At 42.7% G+C, this 19,715-nt stretch overlaps 1 protein-coding gene across 7 annotated transcripts; it reads right to left on the bottom strand.

The window, feature by feature from the left end:
- Positions 1 to 324: 324 nt before the first annotated feature.
- On the bottom strand, positions 325 to 18,921 carry LOC118358323 (neuropilin and tolloid-like protein 2). Of its 7 annotated transcripts, XM_035736001.2 has the most exons (9): positions 18,477 to 18,921; positions 15,561 to 15,617; positions 15,253 to 15,399; positions 13,467 to 13,715; positions 13,107 to 13,154; positions 12,666 to 12,793; positions 11,768 to 11,996; positions 2,542 to 2,655; positions 325 to 2,416 (listed from the first exon to the last, which is right to left on the bottom strand). In XM_035736001.2, exons 1-9 carry the CDS (start codon positions 18,484 to 18,486, stop codon positions 1,752 to 1,754), a joined length of 1,647 nt encoding a protein of 548 aa, XP_035591894.1. In that variant the 5' UTR covers positions 18,487 to 18,921; the 3' UTR covers positions 325 to 1,751. The 7 variants fall into 7 exon arrangements, with proteins under 7 accessions (XP_035591894.1, XP_035591923.1, XP_035591903.1 ...); XM_035736030.2 differs by lacking the exons at positions 15,253 to 15,399; positions 15,561 to 15,617 and having other exon boundaries at positions 18,477 to 18,920; XM_035736010.2 differs by lacking the exons at positions 15,253 to 15,399; positions 15,561 to 15,617; positions 18,477 to 18,921 and adding an exon at positions 14,789 to 15,012.
- Between the last annotated feature and the right edge of the window lie 794 nt (positions 18,922 to 19,715).

Below are 19,715 nucleotides of genomic sequence, written 5' to 3'. Positions count from 1 at the left end.
GCCGTTCCCCTCACAGCTCCGTAGGCAAGCACCATGGTCTTGTAGCGGATGCGAGCTTGTAGCGGATGCAAGCTTCAACTGGAAGCCAGTGGAGAGAGCGGAGGAGCAATATACATAATTATGAATTGGAGACTAATTTTAAATTCTTCTAAAATGGCTAAGAATACTATGTATTTATACACATCAACTAAACAAAAACTTATCTTCAGGCTATTTTCAGTAGTTTTAATTCCCATGCTGTTTCATTAAGTTGTGGGGTTTTGGTATTTTTTTAATGCAGAGCAACTGTTAGTGTTTTCTTATAAAATGAAAGGCAGACACAGGTAAGTGAGTAGGGTCTCTTTTAATGAAACAATGAAATCCTACAACCAGTGATTGAAATAATAAATGGTGGCCCATGTCTGTCTGCCTGTTTGCTTTAAATGTCAGATCAGAAAATAATCTCATCTGTGTAGTCCTTATTCCACCATTCAGGTAATATCAACATTTCTGAATGAAAAGTTGCTAGCCTATTTAGGCTACTTTCTCACATCACTCTGAATTTATCATCAGCTCCCGAATGACCCTTTTAGCTTTTTTTTATAATTGAAAAACTTCATGGATATTCAACCCTGTACCAGGTGTGTTTGTGTGGGCATCCCAATACCTTTATAGATTCCACGTTTTATACTCTCTGGGTTCACCACCATAGTCCGCATCTGAACTCAAAATCCCCAAATGGAACCAAAATGTTAAAAAGCACACAGAAAACACATCTATTCCTCTGTCTAGATGTTATTTATTTTTATTTATCCATTATTTTACCAGGTAAGTTGACTGAGAACACATTCTCATTTGCAGCAACGACCTGGGGAATAGTTACAGGGGAGAGGAGGGGGATGAATGAGCCAATTGTAAACTGGGGATTATTAGGTGACCGTGATGGTTTGAGGGCCAGATTGGGAATTTAACCAGGACACCAGGGTTAACACCCCTACTCTTACGATAAGTGCCATGGGATCTTTAATGACCTCATAGAGTCAGGACACCCTTTTAACGTCCCATCCGAAAGACGGCACCCTACACAGGACAGTATCCCCGATCACTGCCCTGGGGCATTGGGATATTTTTTTAGACCAGAGGAAAGAGTGCCTCCTACTGGCCCTCCAACACCACTTCCAGCAGCATCTGGTCTCCAATCCAGGAACTGACCAGGACCAACCCTGCTTAGCTTCAGAAGCAAGCCAGCAGTGGTATGCAGGGTGGTATGCTGCTGGCAAATATCCTGTAGATATCCTACATGAAAATCTGCCACATCTGAATGTATATTTAGTGTGTTCCCTCAAGACATAGAATATTCATTGGGGCTCTGCATGTGTGTAGATGTGTGTGTGGTAATCATAACCTGCATCACATCATTGTCATCATATATGCACATTTTTATCAAATCAAACAATATCAAATGAATGGGTTAAAAGCAACAACATGAAGCTTGATACTCTGGCTTTAATAGACAGTACATAGACGAAAATAAAAGGATAATATATATATGTGCTTGACATGTGAATGAATGTAAATACAGTAAACAGTCAAGTAATTTTCATCTGACTGTTTCTCTGTGTGGCAGTGTCCCGTTATTTTGAGCATACAGGGGAAAGGCTGAATCTGCATGCGAGAGTCCCCCCTATTAAACTGATCAAAAGAAGGAAAACCAGAAAATAAACTTGAGTAAGGTTCCTCTCCTCCTTTTCTTCCCCCTCTCCCATCTTCACCTAGAAGTCCATGGACATTGAACGCTGCTGGGGGTCGACGATGCTGGTGTTATTGCGGCCCCCGTTGCGGGAGCTGAGGGTGCCACAGCCTCCTGGCCCAGCACTTGGCCCGGCCGCTCCGCCGCGGACGTAGATCTCACAGGGGATCTCCTCCATGACGCGGTCTTCAATGACATTCTCGGCGCAATCGTGAGTCTGTTTGTAGCCGTAGCAGCTTTTCTTATAGGTGCTGTTAAAGGTCTTCATGGGCGGGGGCTTGGAGAAGTCGTTGTGGTAGGAGAGCTCCATGGAGCTGAGGGTGGTGCGGCTCTGCTTCATGCTGCCTCCCGAGGCCTGCAAGCCACAATGGTGCTCGTGGACACAGCGCGACGTGGTGGAGGAGCGGCGCAGCTTGTGGTAGCTCTCCAGCTCCTCTGATAGGTCAGCAAGGTCAGAGGAGATCTCCTTGTCACGGAGGGAGAAGAGCTCGTAGTGGGGAGGGTCAAAGACCTCCTGGAAGCCAGCCTTGTTGAAGACTGGCCGGCGGGCTACCAACTTCTTCCTGGGCTGCTTCATCTGAACCAGGATGGAGATGATGAGTAGGACGAGAACCACGCCTGAGGACACGCCGATCACCGTGCCGTGGGTATTAGTAATCTGATGGAACAGGCCATTGGATTTCTTCTCTGTTTATGAAGCGGAAAAAACAGTAAGTCTACTATAATGGTTTGGTTCTCGCAAGTCAATTTACCACATGATAAAAGTACTAAATGATTAAAAGTAGAAAATAGGAAATTAAATTTTCACTCACCCTTACAATGGTTCTCATCCCAGGGGTAGACACAGTTCTGGACCCCATTACACACCAAGGAGTTATTGATGCACATGTTGCTATGGCAAAAAAACGTGTTGCTATTGCATGGGGCTGAAACAAGAGACAAGGTAAAGTTATTAAAGATTAAAACTACTGCGATAAAAAGCTAGATGTCTGCAACTTGAAACCATACATCATCATTTACAGCTTGCATGACATGATCGGCAATTGAAATGGCTGCTTCTCCTAGCAAACATGCAGAGTGAAAAAAAAAAAAAACAGCGTAGAGTATGGAGTGCAGTAAATCAATTTAGACGGCCATCACGAGGCACAGATGGCCAGGCGCGCTGAGACTCCTGACTAAACTAGCTCTTACAAGGCTAGTCACGAGACAGCTGGGAAGGCTGGTAAATTGAACGTGGCTGCTGGGCCCAGGAGATGGATGTGCGAGGCTGGTTCTGTGGGTCCTAACAGGATGCCCCCTGCCAGACATTTACATCCCCCTTCCTCTTGCCCCCCCCCCGCCTCTCCCACCATTCTACATCAGAGATCTGAGCAGCTTGTCATCCCAAATCCCCCCACCCCACCCCACCTCAAACCCCATCAGGCAGTACGACACTAGCCCCCACCAGGTCCCACCGCACCCCTGACACATACACGCTGTTTAGGGCCTAACACCAAACCATTCCCCTCCACTGCCGCGAGGCTAAGCAGTTCTGACAGCGGGATGAAGGGGTCATAACACGCCTTTCGTCTCCCGTTGAGTGCGTAGAGTTCCCCTGACTATGCGCTCACTTCCAAACTGATTAGACATCTCTCGCCTTCAAAAAGCTAGTTCTCTCTCTGGTTGTCAGCGCCGGTTCGTGTTCCCCATCTTCACAGTTCCCCCTTGAGAGAGCCCAGAACCACAGAGGTAATGAAAATGATGATGCACAGTACTCTCTCTGCGTGTCAATGGTGTTCTGAGATGGATAAGTACTAAAATATCCAAGGTGATGGTCCAGATAAAAGTGCCTTGACTGATTACTCAGATGAATGTCTCTGTTTGGTCCTTTAATTGAACCCCGGTCTATGACGTAGGGACAACATGAATTTGAAATGCAAGACAAACACTATGAAAAATGTGATCTTTTTTAATATGCATCAGAATGTTAAAGAGCTCTTAAAAAAACATCTCTGTTAAAGGTAATGAAGTGCTGCAGTGATGGGAATAAAGACAAATTATATCCAAAATGAATACAGGAATTAATATATCTCTGATTATTCAGGCATTTAGTTAAACTATTACAGTGTGGTGGAGGAACAACTGAAGATATTATTTCCAAAGTGCTATATCGACTAATTCTTCACATTTGTGTTTTTTCATGAGAAATTAATAGTTATGGGTGCCTATGTGTGTGTACAATATTACTCTTCTCAGAATTGTAATTAATAGATTTGATGTTTATTTTTTATTTGATTTTATTTCACCTTTATTTAACCAGGTAGGCTAGTTGAGAACAAGTTCTCATTTACAACTGCGACCTGGCCAAGATAAAGCATAGCAGTGTGAACAGACAACAACACAGAGTTACACATGGAGTAAACAATAAACAAGTCAATAACACAGTAGAAAAAAACGAGTTTATATACATTGTGTGCAAAAGGCATGAGGAGGAAGGCGAATAATTACAATTTAGCAGATTAACACTGGAGTGATAAATGATCAGATGATCAAGTGCAAGTAGAGATACTGGTGTGCAAAAGAGCAGAACAGTAAATAAATAAAAACAGTATGGGGATGAGGTAGGTATATTGGGTGGGCTATTTACAGATGGACTATGTACAGCTGCAGTGATCGGTTAGCTGCTCAGATAGCAGATGTTTAAAGTTGGTGAGTGAAATAAAAGTCTCCAACTTTAGTGATTTTTGCAATTCGTTCCAGTCACAGCAGAGAACTGTAAGGAAAGGCGGCCAAATGAGGTGTTGGCTTTAGGGATGATCAGTGAGATACACCTGCTGGAGCGCGTGCTACGGGTGGGTGTTGCCATCGTGACCAGTGAACTGAGATAAGGCGGAGCTTTACCTAGCATGGACTTGTAGATAACCTGGAGCCAGTGGGTCTGGCGACGAATATGTAGCAAGGGCCAGCTGACTAGAGCATACAGGTCGCAGTGGTGGGTGGTATAAGGTGCTTTAGTAACAAAACGGATGGCACTGTGATAAACTTCATCTAGTTTGCTGAGTAGAGTATTGGAAGATATTTTGTAGATGACATCGCCAAAGTCGAGGATCGGTAGGATAGTCAGTTTTACTAGGGTAAGTTTGGCAGCGTGAGTGAAGGAGGCTTTGTTGCGAAATAGAAAGCCGACTCTAGATTTGATTTTGGATTGGAGATGTTTGATATGAGTCTGGAAGGAGAGTTTACAGTCTAGCCAGACACCTAGGTACTTATAGATGTCCACATATTCTAGGTCGGAACCATCCAGGGTGATGATGCTAGTCAGGCATGCGGGTGCAGGCAGGGAACGGTTGAAAAGCATGCATTTGGTTTTACTAGCGTTTAAGAGCAGTTGGAGGCCACGGGAGGAGTGTTGTATGGCATTGAAGCTCGTTTGGAAGTTAGATAGCACAGTGTCCAAGAAAGGGACAGAAGTATACAGAATGGTGTCGTCTGCATAGAGATGGGTCAGGGAATTGCCCACAGCATGAGCAACATCATTGTTATATACAGAGAAAAGAGTCGGCCCCGAGAATTGAACCCTGTGGTACCCCCATAGAGACTGCCAGAGGACCGGACAACATGCCCTCCGATTTGACACACTGAACTCTGTCAGCAAAGTAGTTGGTGAACCAGGCAAGGCAGTCATTAGAAAAACCGAGGCTACTGATTCTGCCGATAAGAATATGGTGGTTGACAGAGTCGAAAGCCTTGGCTGCACAGTACTGTCTTTTATCGATGGCGGTTATGATGTCGTTTAGTACCTTGAGTGTGGCTGAGGTGCACCCGTGACCGGCTTGGAAACCAGATTGCACAGCGGAGAAGGTACGATGGGATTGGAGATGGTCAGTGATCTGTGTGTTAACTTGGCTTTCGAAGACCTTCGATAGGCAGGACAGGATGGATATAGGTCTGTAACAGTTTGGGTCCAGGGTGTCTCCCCATTTGAAGAAGGGGATGACCGTGGCAGCTTTCCAATCCTTGGGGATCTCAGACGATACGAAAGAGAGGTTGAACAGGCTGGTAATAGGGGTTGCGACAATGGCGGCGGATAGTTTCAGAAATAGAGGGTCCAGATTGTCAAGCCCAGCAGATTTGTATGGGTCCAGGTTTTGCAGCTCTTTCAGAACATCTGCTATCTGGATTTGGGTAAAGGAGAAGCCGTGGAGGAAAAATGGGTTTTGTTGCAAATCGCTATATATCCATTGTTTAGCTGGAATGGAATGTTTGTATCCTGTATATTTAACATATATATTAAACCCATCATAAATTTGACCTAATGCTATAGTGTTTGGCTAGTGTTAGGCTTTGTTCGACAGGGCACCCAAGTCCCTATATAGTGCACTACTTTTGACCAAAGTCCAAATCTCATATTACTGTATTTTAATTTTAATTGATTTTAAATTTTACCTTTATTTTACTAGGCAAGTCAGTTAAGAACAAATTCTTATTTTCAATGATGGCCTAGGAACAGTGGGTTAACTAACTGCCTGTTCAGGGGCAGAACGACAGATTTGTACCTTGTCAGCTCGGGGATTCGAACTTGCAACCTTCGATATACACTACCGTTCAAAAGTTTGTGGCCACTTAAAAATGTCCTTGTTTCTGAAAGAAAATCATGTTTTTTGTCCATTAAAATAACATCAAATTAATCAGAAATACAACACGAGCAAAGGACATTATACCGGTGGAAATCTGTCCTTTGGTCTGATGAGTCCAAATTTGAGATTTTTGGTTCCTACTGTCTTTGTGAGACGCAGAGTAGGTGAATGGATGATCTCTGCATGTGTGGTTCCCAACGTGAATCATGATGGAGGTAGTGTGATGGTGTGGCGGTGCTTCTCTGGTGACACTGTCTGTGATTTATTTTGAATTCAAGGCACATTTAACCAGCATGGCTACCACATTATTCTGCAGTGATACGCCATCCCATCTGGTTAGCGCTTAGTGAGAGTAGAATTGGTTTTTCAACAGGACAATGACCCAAAACACACCTCCAGGCTATGTAAGGGCTATTTTACCAAGAAGGAGTGTGATGGAGTGCTGCATCAGATGACATGGCCTCCACAATTCCCTGACCCCGACGAATTATTATTTTTTTTAAATAAAAAAGGGGGGGAAATACACAGTGCCTTGCGAAAGTATTCGGCCCCCTTGAACTTTGCGACCTTTTGCCACATTTCAGGCTTCAAACAAAGATATAAAACTGTATTTTTTTGGGAAGAATAAACAACAAGTGGGACACAATCATGAAGTGGAACAACATTTACTGGATATTTCAAACTTTTTTAACAAATCAAAAACTGAAAAATTGGGCATGCAAAATTATTCAGCCCCTTTACTTTCAGTGCAGCAAACTCTCTCCAGAAGTTCAGTGAGGATCTCTGAATGATCCAATGTTGACCTAAATGACTAATGATGATAAATACAATCCACCTGTGTGTAATCAAGTCTCCGTATAAATGCACCTGCACTGTGATAGTCTCAGAGGTCCGTTAAAAGCGCAGAGAGCATCATGAAGAACAAAGAACACACCAGGCAGGTCCGAGATACTGTTGTGAATAAGTTTAAAGCCGGATTTGGATACAAAAAGATTTCCCATGCTTTAAACATCCCAAGGAGCACTGTGCAAGCGATAATATTGAAATGGAAGGAGTATCAGACCACTGCAAATCTACCAAGACCTGGCCGTCCCTCTAAACTTTCAGCTCATACAAGGAGAAGACTGATCAGAGATGCAGCCAAGAGGCCCATGATCACTCTGGATGAACTGCAGAGATCTACAGCTGAGGTGGGAGACTCTGTCCATAGGACAACAATCAGTCGTATATTGCACAAATCTGGCCTTTATGGAAGAGTGGCAAGAAGAAAGCCATTTCTTAAAGATATCCATAAAAAGTGTTGTTTAAAGTTTGCCACAAGCCACCTGGGAGACACACCAAACATGTGGAAGAAGGTGATCTGGTCAGATGAAACCAAAATGTAACTTTTTGGCAACAATGCAAAACGTTATGTTTGGCGTAAAAGCAACACCCTGAACACACCAACCCCACTGTCAAACATGGTGGTGGCAGCATCATGGTTTGGGCCTGCTTTTCTTCAGCAGGGACAGGGAAGATGGTTAAAATTGATGGGAAGATGGATGGAGCCAAATACAGGACCATTCTGAAAGAATACCTGATGGAGTTTGCAAAAGACCTGAGACTGGGACGGAGATTTGTCTTCCAACAAGACAATGATCCAAAACATAAAGCAAAATCTACAATGGAATGGTTCAAAAATAAACATATCCAGGTGTTAGAATGGCCAAGTCAAAGTCCAGACCTGAATCCAATCAAGAATCTGTGGAAAGAACTGAAAACTGCTGTTCACAAATGCTCTCCATCCAACCTCACTGATCTCGAGCTGTTTTGCAAGGAGGAATGGGAAAAAATTTCAGTCTCTCGATGTGCAAAACTGATAGAGACATACCCCAAGCGACTTACAGCTGTAATCGCAGCAAAAGGTGGCGCTACAAAGTATTAACTTAAGGGGGCTGAATAATTTTGCACGCCCAATTTTTCAGTTTTTGATTTGTTAAAAAAGTTTGAAATATCCAATAAATGTCGTTCCACTTCATGATTGTGTCCCACTTGTTGTTGATTCTTCACAAAAAAATACAGTTTTATATCTTTATGTTTGAAGCCTGAAATGTGGCAAAAGGTCGCAAAGTTTAAGGGGCCGAATACCTTCGCAAGGTACTGTATATATATTTTAAAAAATATATTAAAAAAATACCAAATTGAAATGAGTTTGGGATGAGTTGGACTGCAGAGTGAAGGAAAAGCAACCAACAAGTGCTCAGCATATGAGGGAACTCCTTCAAGACTGTTGGAAAAGCATTCCAGGTGAAGCTGGTTGAGAGAATGCCAAGAGTGTGCAAAGCTGTCAAAGGCAAAGGGTGGCTACTTTGAAGAATCTAAAATATATTTTTATTTGTTTAAAACATTTTCGGTTACTACATGATTTTATGTGTTAAATTCATAATTTTGATGTCTTCGCTATTATTCTACAATGTAGAAAATAGTAAAAAATAAAGAAAAACCCATGAATGAGTAGGTGTGTCCAGACTTTTGACTGGTACTGTATGTATATTATATACAGTTGAAGTCAGAAGTTTACATACCTTAGCCAAATACATTTAAACTCAGTTTTTTCACAACTCCTGACACTTAATCCTAGTAAAATTCCCTGTTTTAGGTCAGTTAGGATAACCACTTTATTTTAAGAATGTGAAATGTCAGAATAATAGTAGAGAGAATGATTTATTTCAGCGTTTATTTCTATTATTCTTTCAGCCTTCCACAAGCTTCCCACAATAAGTTGGGTGAATTTTGGCCCATTCCTCCTGACAGAGCTGGTGTAACTGAGTCAGGTTTGTAGGCCTCCTTGCTCACACATGCTGTTTCAGTTCTGCCCACCAATTTTCAATCGGGTTGAGGTCAGGGCTTTGTGATGGCCACTCCAATACCTTGACTTTGTTGTCCTTAAGCCATTTTGCCACAACTTTGGAAGTATGCTTGAGTCATTGTCCATTTGGAAGACCCACTTGCGACCAAGCTTTAACCTCCTGACTGATGTCTTGAGATGTTGCTTCAATATATCTACATAATTTGCCCTCCTCATGATACCATCTATCCCTCCTGCATCAAAGCACCCCCACACCATGATGCTGCCACCCCCGTGCTTCACAGTTGGGATGGTGTTCTTCGGCTTGCAAGGCTCCCCCTTTATCCTGCAAAGATAACGATGGACATTATGGCCAAACAGTCCTATTTTTGTTTCATCCGACCAGAGGACATTGCTCCAAAAAGTACAATCTTTGTCCCCATGTGCAGTTGCAAACCGTAGTCTGGCTTGTTTATGGCGGCTTTGGAGCAGTGCTGAGCTGCCTTTCAGGTTATGTCGATAAAGGACTCGTTTTACTGTGGATATAGATATGTTTGTACCTGTTTCCTCCAGCATCTTCACAAGGTCCTTTGCTGTTGTTCTGGGATTGATTTGTACTTTTCGCACCAAAGTACGTTAATCTCTAGGAGACAGAATGCGTCTCCTTCCTGAGCGGTATGACAGCTGTGTGGTCCCATGGTGTTTATACTTGCGTACTATTGTTTGTACAGACGAACGTGGTACCTTCAGGCATTTGGAAATTGCTCCCAAAGATGAACCAGACTTGTGGAGGTCTACCATTTTTTTTTATGAGGTCTTGGCTGATTTCTTTTGATTTTCCCATGATGTCAAGCAAAGAGGCACTGAGTTTGAAGATAGGCCTTGAAATACATCCACAGGCACACCTCCAATTGACTCAAATGATGTCAATTAGCCTATCAGAAGCTTCTAAAGCCATGACATCATTCTCTGGAATTTTCCAAGCTGTTTAAAGGCACAGTCAACTTAGTGTTTGTAAACTTCTGACCCACTGGAATTGTGATAAGTGAAATAATCTGTCTGTAAACAATTGTTGGAAAAATTACTTGTGTCGTGGTTGAAAAACAAGTTAATGACTCCAACCTAAGTGTATGTAAACTTCCGACTTCAACACACACACGCATATCATTTTTGAAAATATTGATGTCACAAATGTATCATTTTTACACACCAATTAATTTCAGAAGTTCTATAGCCCTTTACACTCATACCCTTTTACGGGTTGAGAATGGCAGATTTGGACACTGATAAGCACCTAAATTAAAACGCAGTGGCTGTACAGTAACATGCTATATTTAACTTCAGAGGTCAGGCTCTGCCCTTCACAGCGCTGTATGGGTTTTTGACTTACAGCCATTCTGAACATGAGCACTGCACACGACAAGACGTTTCCCCCTACCCTTCCCGCTAGTTGGGCAACTCTTGCACATTTCTGTTGTCTGAGTGAGGGCAATGCGATCAATTTAAGATGACAATGCGTTTTGAGAGAGTAGATGTTGAGGATTACAATAAATACAGCTGTGATGTCATACAAACATGGAAAACACCAGAGTCCAAATGTGCACTTTACATTTCCATGTCATATACAGTGTCAACATTCAGGATCTTTATGTTTGATGTCCAGTTGCAAGATGACAGGGCGTCATACTCTGGGTCGTACTGAAAAGAAGGAGCCTATGTTTGTCTATTGGGAAGGACATTTGCCTCAGAACATGCACCTGAATGCACTCAGGACTCCTTTCTATACGCACCCAAAATGTCTATCTGTTTCTCTGAATTTCCTTGTGAAAGCCTAAGAAACATTTAAATATAGCCCTATCCATATAGGCCAAGAGTGTAAAAAGCAAATTTACTAACATTTCTGAAAATGGATATAGTGTTTTGGAATAGAAGTCTTCAACTGTTTCCTCCAAGGAAATGTTCTGTAATTTACATAAAACCTTTAAACCACATCTGCCATGCAAAAAAAAGGCAGAGCTTTATGCAAAGCATCTGATCATAATGACATACTAATAATGACAAATGAGTCAGCTTTTCCATTCCTCAATGGGAAGATAAATCCCATTTGTCCATTGTGAATGATGACACATAATTATGGCCAATGTGTTACACCGTTATATGCATATTCAATAACTTGTCATTCTCTTTGAGGTACTCGGCAAAGACGGTGGGAAAAGAACTGGCTTTGCGATACCACTGCTTAGCATGCCACTTTAATTAACTTTCCCTTTCTAAAATGAGAGTTGAATGTCAGTCAGATATTTACTATTCAGAGGATGTGGATGTCGTCAATAAATCAAGGAGAATAATGGGCAGTTGGCCCCATCTATCTCTTCCAACCTTTCATAAATCTGCTGTGTGTCTGGACAAAATACTGACCACTAAATTGTGAGAATAAAAAAAAATAAGGAGACAAGATGACCTGCCAATTGATAAAGTCCCCAGACTGATCTGCAATTATTTATCTCCAAATTAACTCCTGGTTTAGACGGCCCACAATAACTGCAAGTAACATATTTTTTTTGGGGGGGGGGACGAAAGAAGGGGAACACTCACGGTCGACAAATGAGGTGAAGAGCATCTGGAAGCGGCTGAGTCGGCTCTTCTCGTCGGCCCACATCCGCACCACTCCCACCCCGTTGTTGAGCATGACGTCGTTAGCCACGGTGCTGCAGAACTTGGCCTTTAGGTTTTCGATGGCACTGCTGCCGTCGTACACGGCCACAAAGTTCTTGTCGCACTCGTTGGAGTGCTCCATCTGGTATTCCAGGAAGCGAATGAAAATCTACAGCCAGAAAATCACCACGTTACAACACGTTACCACGGCGACCCAGCTGACACTCAGAAATTAAATGGTACCCAAAAATGAAGTGGAAATTGAAGCATTTATAAAGGGATATTGGTACTGAAGGACAATAGACTCACACTTGGATTAAACCTATCCTCCTAGGCTTAGCACAATTGTACAGAGCAAAACCACTGGGAATCATTGAACTCAGATGAATAGTTGTAGAACTAAATCTTTTGAGCGCAAGATGTATGCTGTGCACCCGAATAGGCTCTAATCTTAACAAACCTGCCTCTCTGTTGCTGTAGAGATCACCTTGTGATATCAGCCCGGGAACAATCCAGCCTCTTTAGCACATTTGAACTCGTAAGACCGCAGACATCAAGTGACTGCTTTTAGCTTCATTCCCAGTACTGCCGATTCTATTTTCTGCTATTTCTGCGTTATTGGCCTAATACCCGCTGCCCTGGTTATTCTACTGCTAATTTGACATACTGCTAATTTGGTTTCCACAGCAGAGAGAGGGTCAGGGGACTGGTATGTCTTACTCCCAGTCTCCTGTGTTCTAATCAATGGGCGTGTTTTCAGTGGCTGGACCTCTGCAGTGAGTGACGTGATGACCCATTTAGCCACCGGAGAGAAGGAGCGGGAGAACAAGATGTTCACCTTGGACTGAGGAGGAGCGCGGATGGTCCAGATACAGTCCAGAGCGTCACCAGTCTTAATCTTATCCTCCTCTTCTACCTGACTGGAGCGGATAATACCATCATAGCCACCAATCTCAAACTGACAATCTGAGAAGAGAGAAAGTTGGAGGACGGGGGGGGGGGGGTTATGGATAAGAGAAGGATTGCAGAAGAAAAGGTGAGCATAAGGGAAGAGATAGAAAAACGTGAACAAAGAAACAAGAGAGATGTTAGAGAGGAAGAGAGAGAGAGAGAGAGAGAGAGAGAGAGAGAGAGAGAGAGAGAGAGGAGAAAGAGATGTGTCTCCGTGTGTGAGAGAATGTGAGCATGTGTCAGTGAAAGATAGCAGCCAGTAAGCTTTAGAGCACAGAGCTCTTCAAATCGGATCGGACAAACACCGGTGAAATATTGAAGCGCTTACCTGGAATCGGGTTTAACAGTCCACCCACGTGCAGATGAAAATCTGGGTCTGAAATTAGAAACAGGAAAGCACATAAGTCTTGATCCACAGAGCTGGAATTCATAAGTATAGAAAAGTGATAAGATCCCATTAAAGGAAGTCAGATAAACTGGGGAAGACCAATGGGAGCTAATATCTGTGACCCGATGTGAGACGCTGATTTCAGTGTCTTAGAATATACTATTGGATGGTAACAAACAAGTAAAATGAGGCCCTTGACAGTAAATCTGTGGATGTGCTGTAGTCTTTATTATCCACACCTATGGCTGCGTATGTAATGAGGATATGCCCATTAGGCGAGCTCTAACTGAGAATGTGTACCTGCTATAAAGGTGTATTTGATACGGAACCCAACACCCTCCAGCTCCTCGTCGCTGGTGAACTTGATCCACATGAAGCGGCCCGTGGAGGTGACCAGGCCTGGGCTCTTCGACCCACAGAAGCGGTCGATGATCGGTGAGAAGCCGAACGGACCATCCCGCACCTCGATGTGATCAAAGCGGCACTCAAAGGAGGGCTCCATGTAGTAGTTCTTATCAAAGGCCAATTGGATTCTTTGACGAGGGAGAGCTGGAGGAGGTGAGAGAGGAGGAGGAGGGGTGTGTTGGGTTTGGTTTTTGATAAAAGGCTTTGCTCCATGGACTGTGTTTACCAGTCAAGCAGCGTCTCAGTCTGCACACAAACTTGTTTAAAAATATGGTAACAGCTAAACTCCTGTTTTCTACTCATATGCACAGCCAGTTTATGGACGCCTGCATAAATACACAAAGGTACCCAGGCTTAGTGCTCGATTCAATCCATGTTGCCAAAGTTCAGCCCTTACACTAATGCACATTGTGCTGATGTATACACACAGGACTTAGCATGACTTGAAACGACTTGACATGTCAGCATGTTTCCTTACAGGTTCTGAACCAAAACACAACACTTCAACCATACATTTGAGTTTAGAAGTTCATGTCATGTAAATCACACCCCACATGACTGGCTCAAGTAGCCTAGCAGAATTAACATGACAACCACTTGCACATACCATTTGTATAAAAAATCTAGCTCATTGGTCTTCATAGGTGAATTACATATGCATCAGACTGCCTGCAATGCTAAAATGTCAAACGGTAGAAAAATTGAGAAGAGCGGGTAATGCCTTTGAACTGAAACAAATGATACCACCATTTAAATGACGACGTCACAGCTCAGACACACACGTAAATACAAATCATGTCACTAGCTCGCCCACACTGACACAAATCATGTCACCGCCGGCACACACAACGAAACAAATTAGCTGTACTTCGAAGGTATGTGGGAAGCAGTAATGTCACTATTTTAAACAGGAATAAATGACGGAAGCCTACCGTACAGATTCAGCCAAACCGGCAGTACTGTTATCAGAACACTAAATCACATGTATATTTCCCCTGGTAAGGACTAGAAACAAGAGCTCTCAGTTAAAAGTAGCTACATACATACCACATATAGCTTAGCTTGATAACTCAATACAACAACATACTGAAACAATCAAACAAATACACAAATCGCTAACCAAGAGTCACATCATGTGAGAGACAAAAGAGTCTCTGGAATGCAGTCAACAAGTCATATCTTGTGAAATATAAACCAGGTTGACTGACATTTCTGACCTATCAGTATTGAGTGACTCACTCTCCAAAGACTTTTGGAGATGAGCGATGCCATTCATTATTGGGTTTGAGTCATGATGATCTGGAGAATTGGCCTCGTTTTAGCCCTGCTCATTGTACATGCACACGGATCATTTGGATCGTCAATGCCGTTTTGTCAATGTAGGTTCTATGGCTATGCTAGTTCATGCCTCCACAGGGGGAGCCCTTGAGCTTCACCAAGTCTTCAATTTATCTCCCGACTGACGAAATCCCACTATCAGTTCCTGCAGCCGACTTCGACTGGACTGAGTTTTACCCACAGACATATAGGTTTTGGACTTTTGGATGACATGACTCTGATAAGACGCATATAGTGACTGACAGGCTGTTAAAATTGCAACAAACTAATAAGCAGCTGTTATCCACGTTCTAAGGCACTGCCGAGGCCATTTTCGTTTGAGCAGGCAGAAACCGACATGTACCTTCCAAGATGTAAACACACTCCTTGTTAGGGGGGTATGTGTTGGGGTAGTTGGGGGACGTGAAGACTCCCCCGTTGATGTTGCGGACCCAGATGCCACATTCGTTAATATTCTGAGGTGGACTGCCTTCATTCTGAGAAAAGGACTCTGAGAAAAAGACAGTGAAGAGAATCAAGACCATGTTTAAATTGGGAAATGTATGGGATTAGATCAATTTATTGTGCTGCTGCCAGTGAAAGTGTTTTACGTGCAACAACATGACCGATTATTCCCCCCATAATATGACAAAATGACAACAGGAGACGCACCTTTAGTTCTCTGTGCCAGAGCAAATCCCTCTTCTATCAGAATAAGGAGTACCCAGGCTGCAAGGGAAAAACATTCCAATGTCAATGATTCGCACCGTTATTTCTCCTAAACGGACCATCAAATACGAGTGGAACAGGTAAAAACATTTGAATCAAAGTGTTGAAATAATAGGCAATCTAACACACTAGCTCGCACACCCCTCATTAAAAAGCAATTATGTGAAGCTTGACATCTGCTAGTTAAGATAGGAAATAGTAATTACCAGTTTAAATGAGAAACATGCATTCTATTCTGTTGGGTGAGATAATTATAAACCTTTTATTTTTTTTTACAAAATGGTGTATGGGTGATTATTGGAACAGCAGTGATGCAGGGGCTAGACCGGGCATCATTAAGAACTATAGCCCTACTATATCCATCATAACCTAACATAACCGTGCACGCAAGCACACACATAAGCACACACACAGTGAAAGAGCCAATGATCTACGACACTGACAGTAACATATAGTTAAAGGTGCATCTTGCAATTGATGTGTACGATGTACAACAATACTTGACAGAATATTGATCCTTGAGTCTTGTAGATGTATCCCTGCCTTGTATTTCATAGGTTGTGCCATTGAAAGCTTATCTAAAAAGCATCGTATCGGAGCCAAGACATATCACAACCAAAAGTCTGAAGCCAAACTCAGATGCCTAAAGAGCTCTCTCCTCCATACCATGTACAGCTAAACAAAGAAGGCTGTATATCTGTGTATGTGTTATCATATTGTCCTCTGATGGTGTGTCAGTGAGCACTCATTGGTTGGCCCGCATCATCACGCCTATCAGAGCATCCGCCAACCCTTCAGCCTCCTGTCCTGAATGAAGACAGAACCAGAACAAATGGGATAAGGCTCACAGGCGTGATGCCATAATGAGAGACAGGCATCCGGAGGCAGCAGCAACAGCAACAGCACTGCATTGTGTATTATATCTGTGCTAAAACTGCTCGCCGTACCCCTGTGCACATTTCAGCCCACGACACCACTGTCTTCTCCAGATAAGCCCGATGTAGGTTTACCCCCAACAGATTTTAATAGACTGCGCTGCTTATATCACATTAAACCATGAGCGAGAGCCTGACTGATGAATAATGAAACGTGGATTGACTATAGCCACCCAGGCTTGCAAAACGAAATCAGACGGCATGTTCTCTACTATACAGAATTTAAAACACACATCCATGCGCACATACACACACACCCTCTCTCTTCCCAGGCGTGATACGCTGGAGGCCAGAAGGCCAGACTGCGTACACACACACACACACACATACACTTTTCCATGCACGGCCTGACTATGAGGCTATTCACAAAGATTTGCCCTTTCCGGATCCTACTCCGCTATGAGGGACCACTGAAAGACCATAATAACTACCTCTTAAAAGCAGTCTATGGCAGACATTAATTGTAGCACACAGTTGTGTCAAATAGCTTTGAATGGACCTGAAAGTCTGAATTGAAAAGGTTGAATGCCTTTACAAGATAGCCTCCACTAATGGAAGAACATGAGTAGGAGTGCATTGTAAATACAAATGGATGGCCTACCAGATTGTTTGGTTAAATTAACCCAAAAAGCATAGATATGGCCTCTTTGGGTGTTTGCTGATGCATTTTGATCCTGCAATTATATTACAAAATAAAACATGGGGCTATGCGGAGTTAGAACGCTACAGTCATTTGTTGATAATTCTAAGACAACTAGACTTTGTGCCCTTCGCGACTGAAATAGCCCAGTCCTACTGAAGTGAACTCAACACGATTTTCTCTCCCTCGGTGATAAGATTCAGTGCAGTTTACAGACTAGGTGTGTTAAACTCTACTTGGCAGTCCCTTTAATAATAGGCCTAGAGTACAGTACAAAACACAATAATTTCACAGCAGAATATATCGCGTCTTAAAATGAGCGGCAAACCGCAGCTGTGGCCTTGTCCCAGATGTGGCGCGAATCACCAGGAGCTGTCACTTCAGCACCACCCGCCGTTCAGCTAAAAAATGGCGATTTTCAACTCCTAAATACATTAGGCTATTTGCTTTTACCCTTTGTATTCATCACACATGACTTGAGATGTTCGGGATGTCTCATGGTCTGACAAACACCGCTCTAGCTCTGTCACCTTTTACCACAGACGCAGAAGTGTTACACATTGAGACGCATCCAATGCAAAAAAAAAAACACATTAGTTTAAATTGACCGATTTTTTAATTTTTTTTTTTTACAATTTTGATTTTCTTTATGCTAATTAGATTTCCGCGGTGGCGCCGACATCGACCTTAGGCGTTAATAGAAAAGTAGCCAAAATTGGAATGCATTCTTCCGGATTGTGTAGCCTTGTGCAAAGATCTCATCTTTATAAGTTCGGATATTGGCACGTTCCAAAGATGACCCCTTGCAATAGTCTAAAAAGCTAATATAACTGAATAGATGTAAACCTGCTGGTGGCGATGCCATTCAGGGATTTTGGCTTCTTGCAAACATGCATAACACAATAAAAACAACTTGGCGCAAGAGAAAATACAACGGGAGATATCTGGTAAGGGTGAGTTTCGTCTATCTTGCAGAAGAATAAGGGATGAATTATATCACAATAAAACAACTTGGCGAAAGAGAAAATACAACGGGAGACATCTGGTAAGGGTGAGTTTCGTCTATCTTCCAGAAGAATAAGGGATGAATTATATCACAATAAAACAACTTGGCGAAAGAGAAAATACAACGGGAGACATCTGGTAAGGGTGAGTTTCGTCTATCTTCCAGAATAATAAGGGATGAATTATATCACAGCCGATGCGAGTGATTAAAAGCCTTTTGTATCATATCAGTGGTCCTTAATACGATCCAAAAGCGCTCTGATGCCAAGTAAAACTCACCTCTTTGCATTTCCTCTCCCTGTGTGGTGGTGCCAAATACGTTCTCCTTCTTAAGCTTGGGGAGTTACACGCTTTCTCTCTCCATTTTATGGATCCAAGGCATTGAGTCGCTTTTTTATAAAATCCAACTTTTCATTGACCGCCTTAATTCCATAGTCAGAAAGACCATCATCAACTCCTAATTTCCTCTGAGGAAAACAAGCGCGTCTTCTTCAACCACTCCCGATAAGTATTAGATACAACGTTAATTCCATCTAGACAGGTGTCTTGTAGTTCCACATGCAACATATGCTATTATTAAAGTAGGTTGCATTGTCCAGTGAGGTTGAGCAGCAGAGTATCCGAGAGACGCGCACAGAGAGATGCACAGAGTGGTCTGTGGCTGAACTGAAGTAATGGCACTAAAGAAGGCTCATTTAAGCTCCGGGCGATGTTTGCGTGAATGGGCAGCTTGTACGCATGCACCCCATCACCGAGTGTAAAATCTCTCGCTGCATACAAGTCTCTGCTCTGTTCATGTTACATTGAAAGATTATATTGGTAAAATTGAGCAAAGCCATTTATGATATAATACAAAATGAACGGAGCAAGTTGCAATGGGGTTATGTGTTTTGCGCAAAAAAACGGAAAAGTTGACAGCCTACCATTAGGATAATATCTACTCAGTAAGTTGTTGCCAAGAGACAATCGTGAAAAAACATCAACAGACAGTAAAACATCAACTGCTATTTAAATGATGGCTACCATTTTATTAGACTACCATTTTACCATAAGTGCCAGATTGCAATACATTACGCTACATGAGCTAAAAAGAACTCAAAACTGTAGGCTATGCCAAGTTGTCACTTCCAATCGTTTCTTTGGTCATCAGCTCACCAGGATAATTCCATTTTTCGGATGGACTATCTATGAAGCAGAAGGCAAACGTGAGACGGAAATACATTTAAATGAATTTGATTTCCTTATTATTATACGACCATGCTGGTCATTTATGAACATTTGAACATCTTAGCCATGTTCTTTTATAATCTCCACCCGGCACAGCCAGAAGAGGACTGGCCACCCCACATAGCCTGGTTCCTCTCTAGGTTTCTTCCTAGGTTTTGGCCTTTCTAGGGAGTTTTTCCTAGCCACCGTGCTTCTACACCTGCATTGCTTGCTGTTTGGGGTTTTAGGCTGGGTTTCTGTACAGCACTTTGAGATATCAGCTGATGTATGAAGGGCTATATAAATACATTT

This window comes from Oncorhynchus keta, chromosome 2 (genome assembly GCF_023373465.1).
Source record: "Oncorhynchus keta strain PuntledgeMale-10-30-2019 chromosome 2, Oket_V2, whole genome shotgun sequence".
Classification (NCBI taxonomy): Eukaryota; Metazoa; Chordata; class Actinopteri; order Salmoniformes; family Salmonidae; genus Oncorhynchus; species Oncorhynchus keta.
This window is presented reverse-complemented; position numbering and strand designations above follow the sequence as displayed.

Coding starts and splice junctions, on each gene's coding strand:
- LOC118358323 (XM_035736001.2), bottom strand. Junction 11,997..12,665: donor GCGCTCCTCCTCAGTCCAAG/GTGAACATCTTG, acceptor TTCTGGCTGTAG/ATTTTCATTCGCTTCCTGGA. Junction 2,417..2,541: donor GGATGAGAACCATTGTAAGG/GTGAGTGAAAAT, acceptor CTTCATAAACAG/AGAAGAAATCCAATGGCCTG.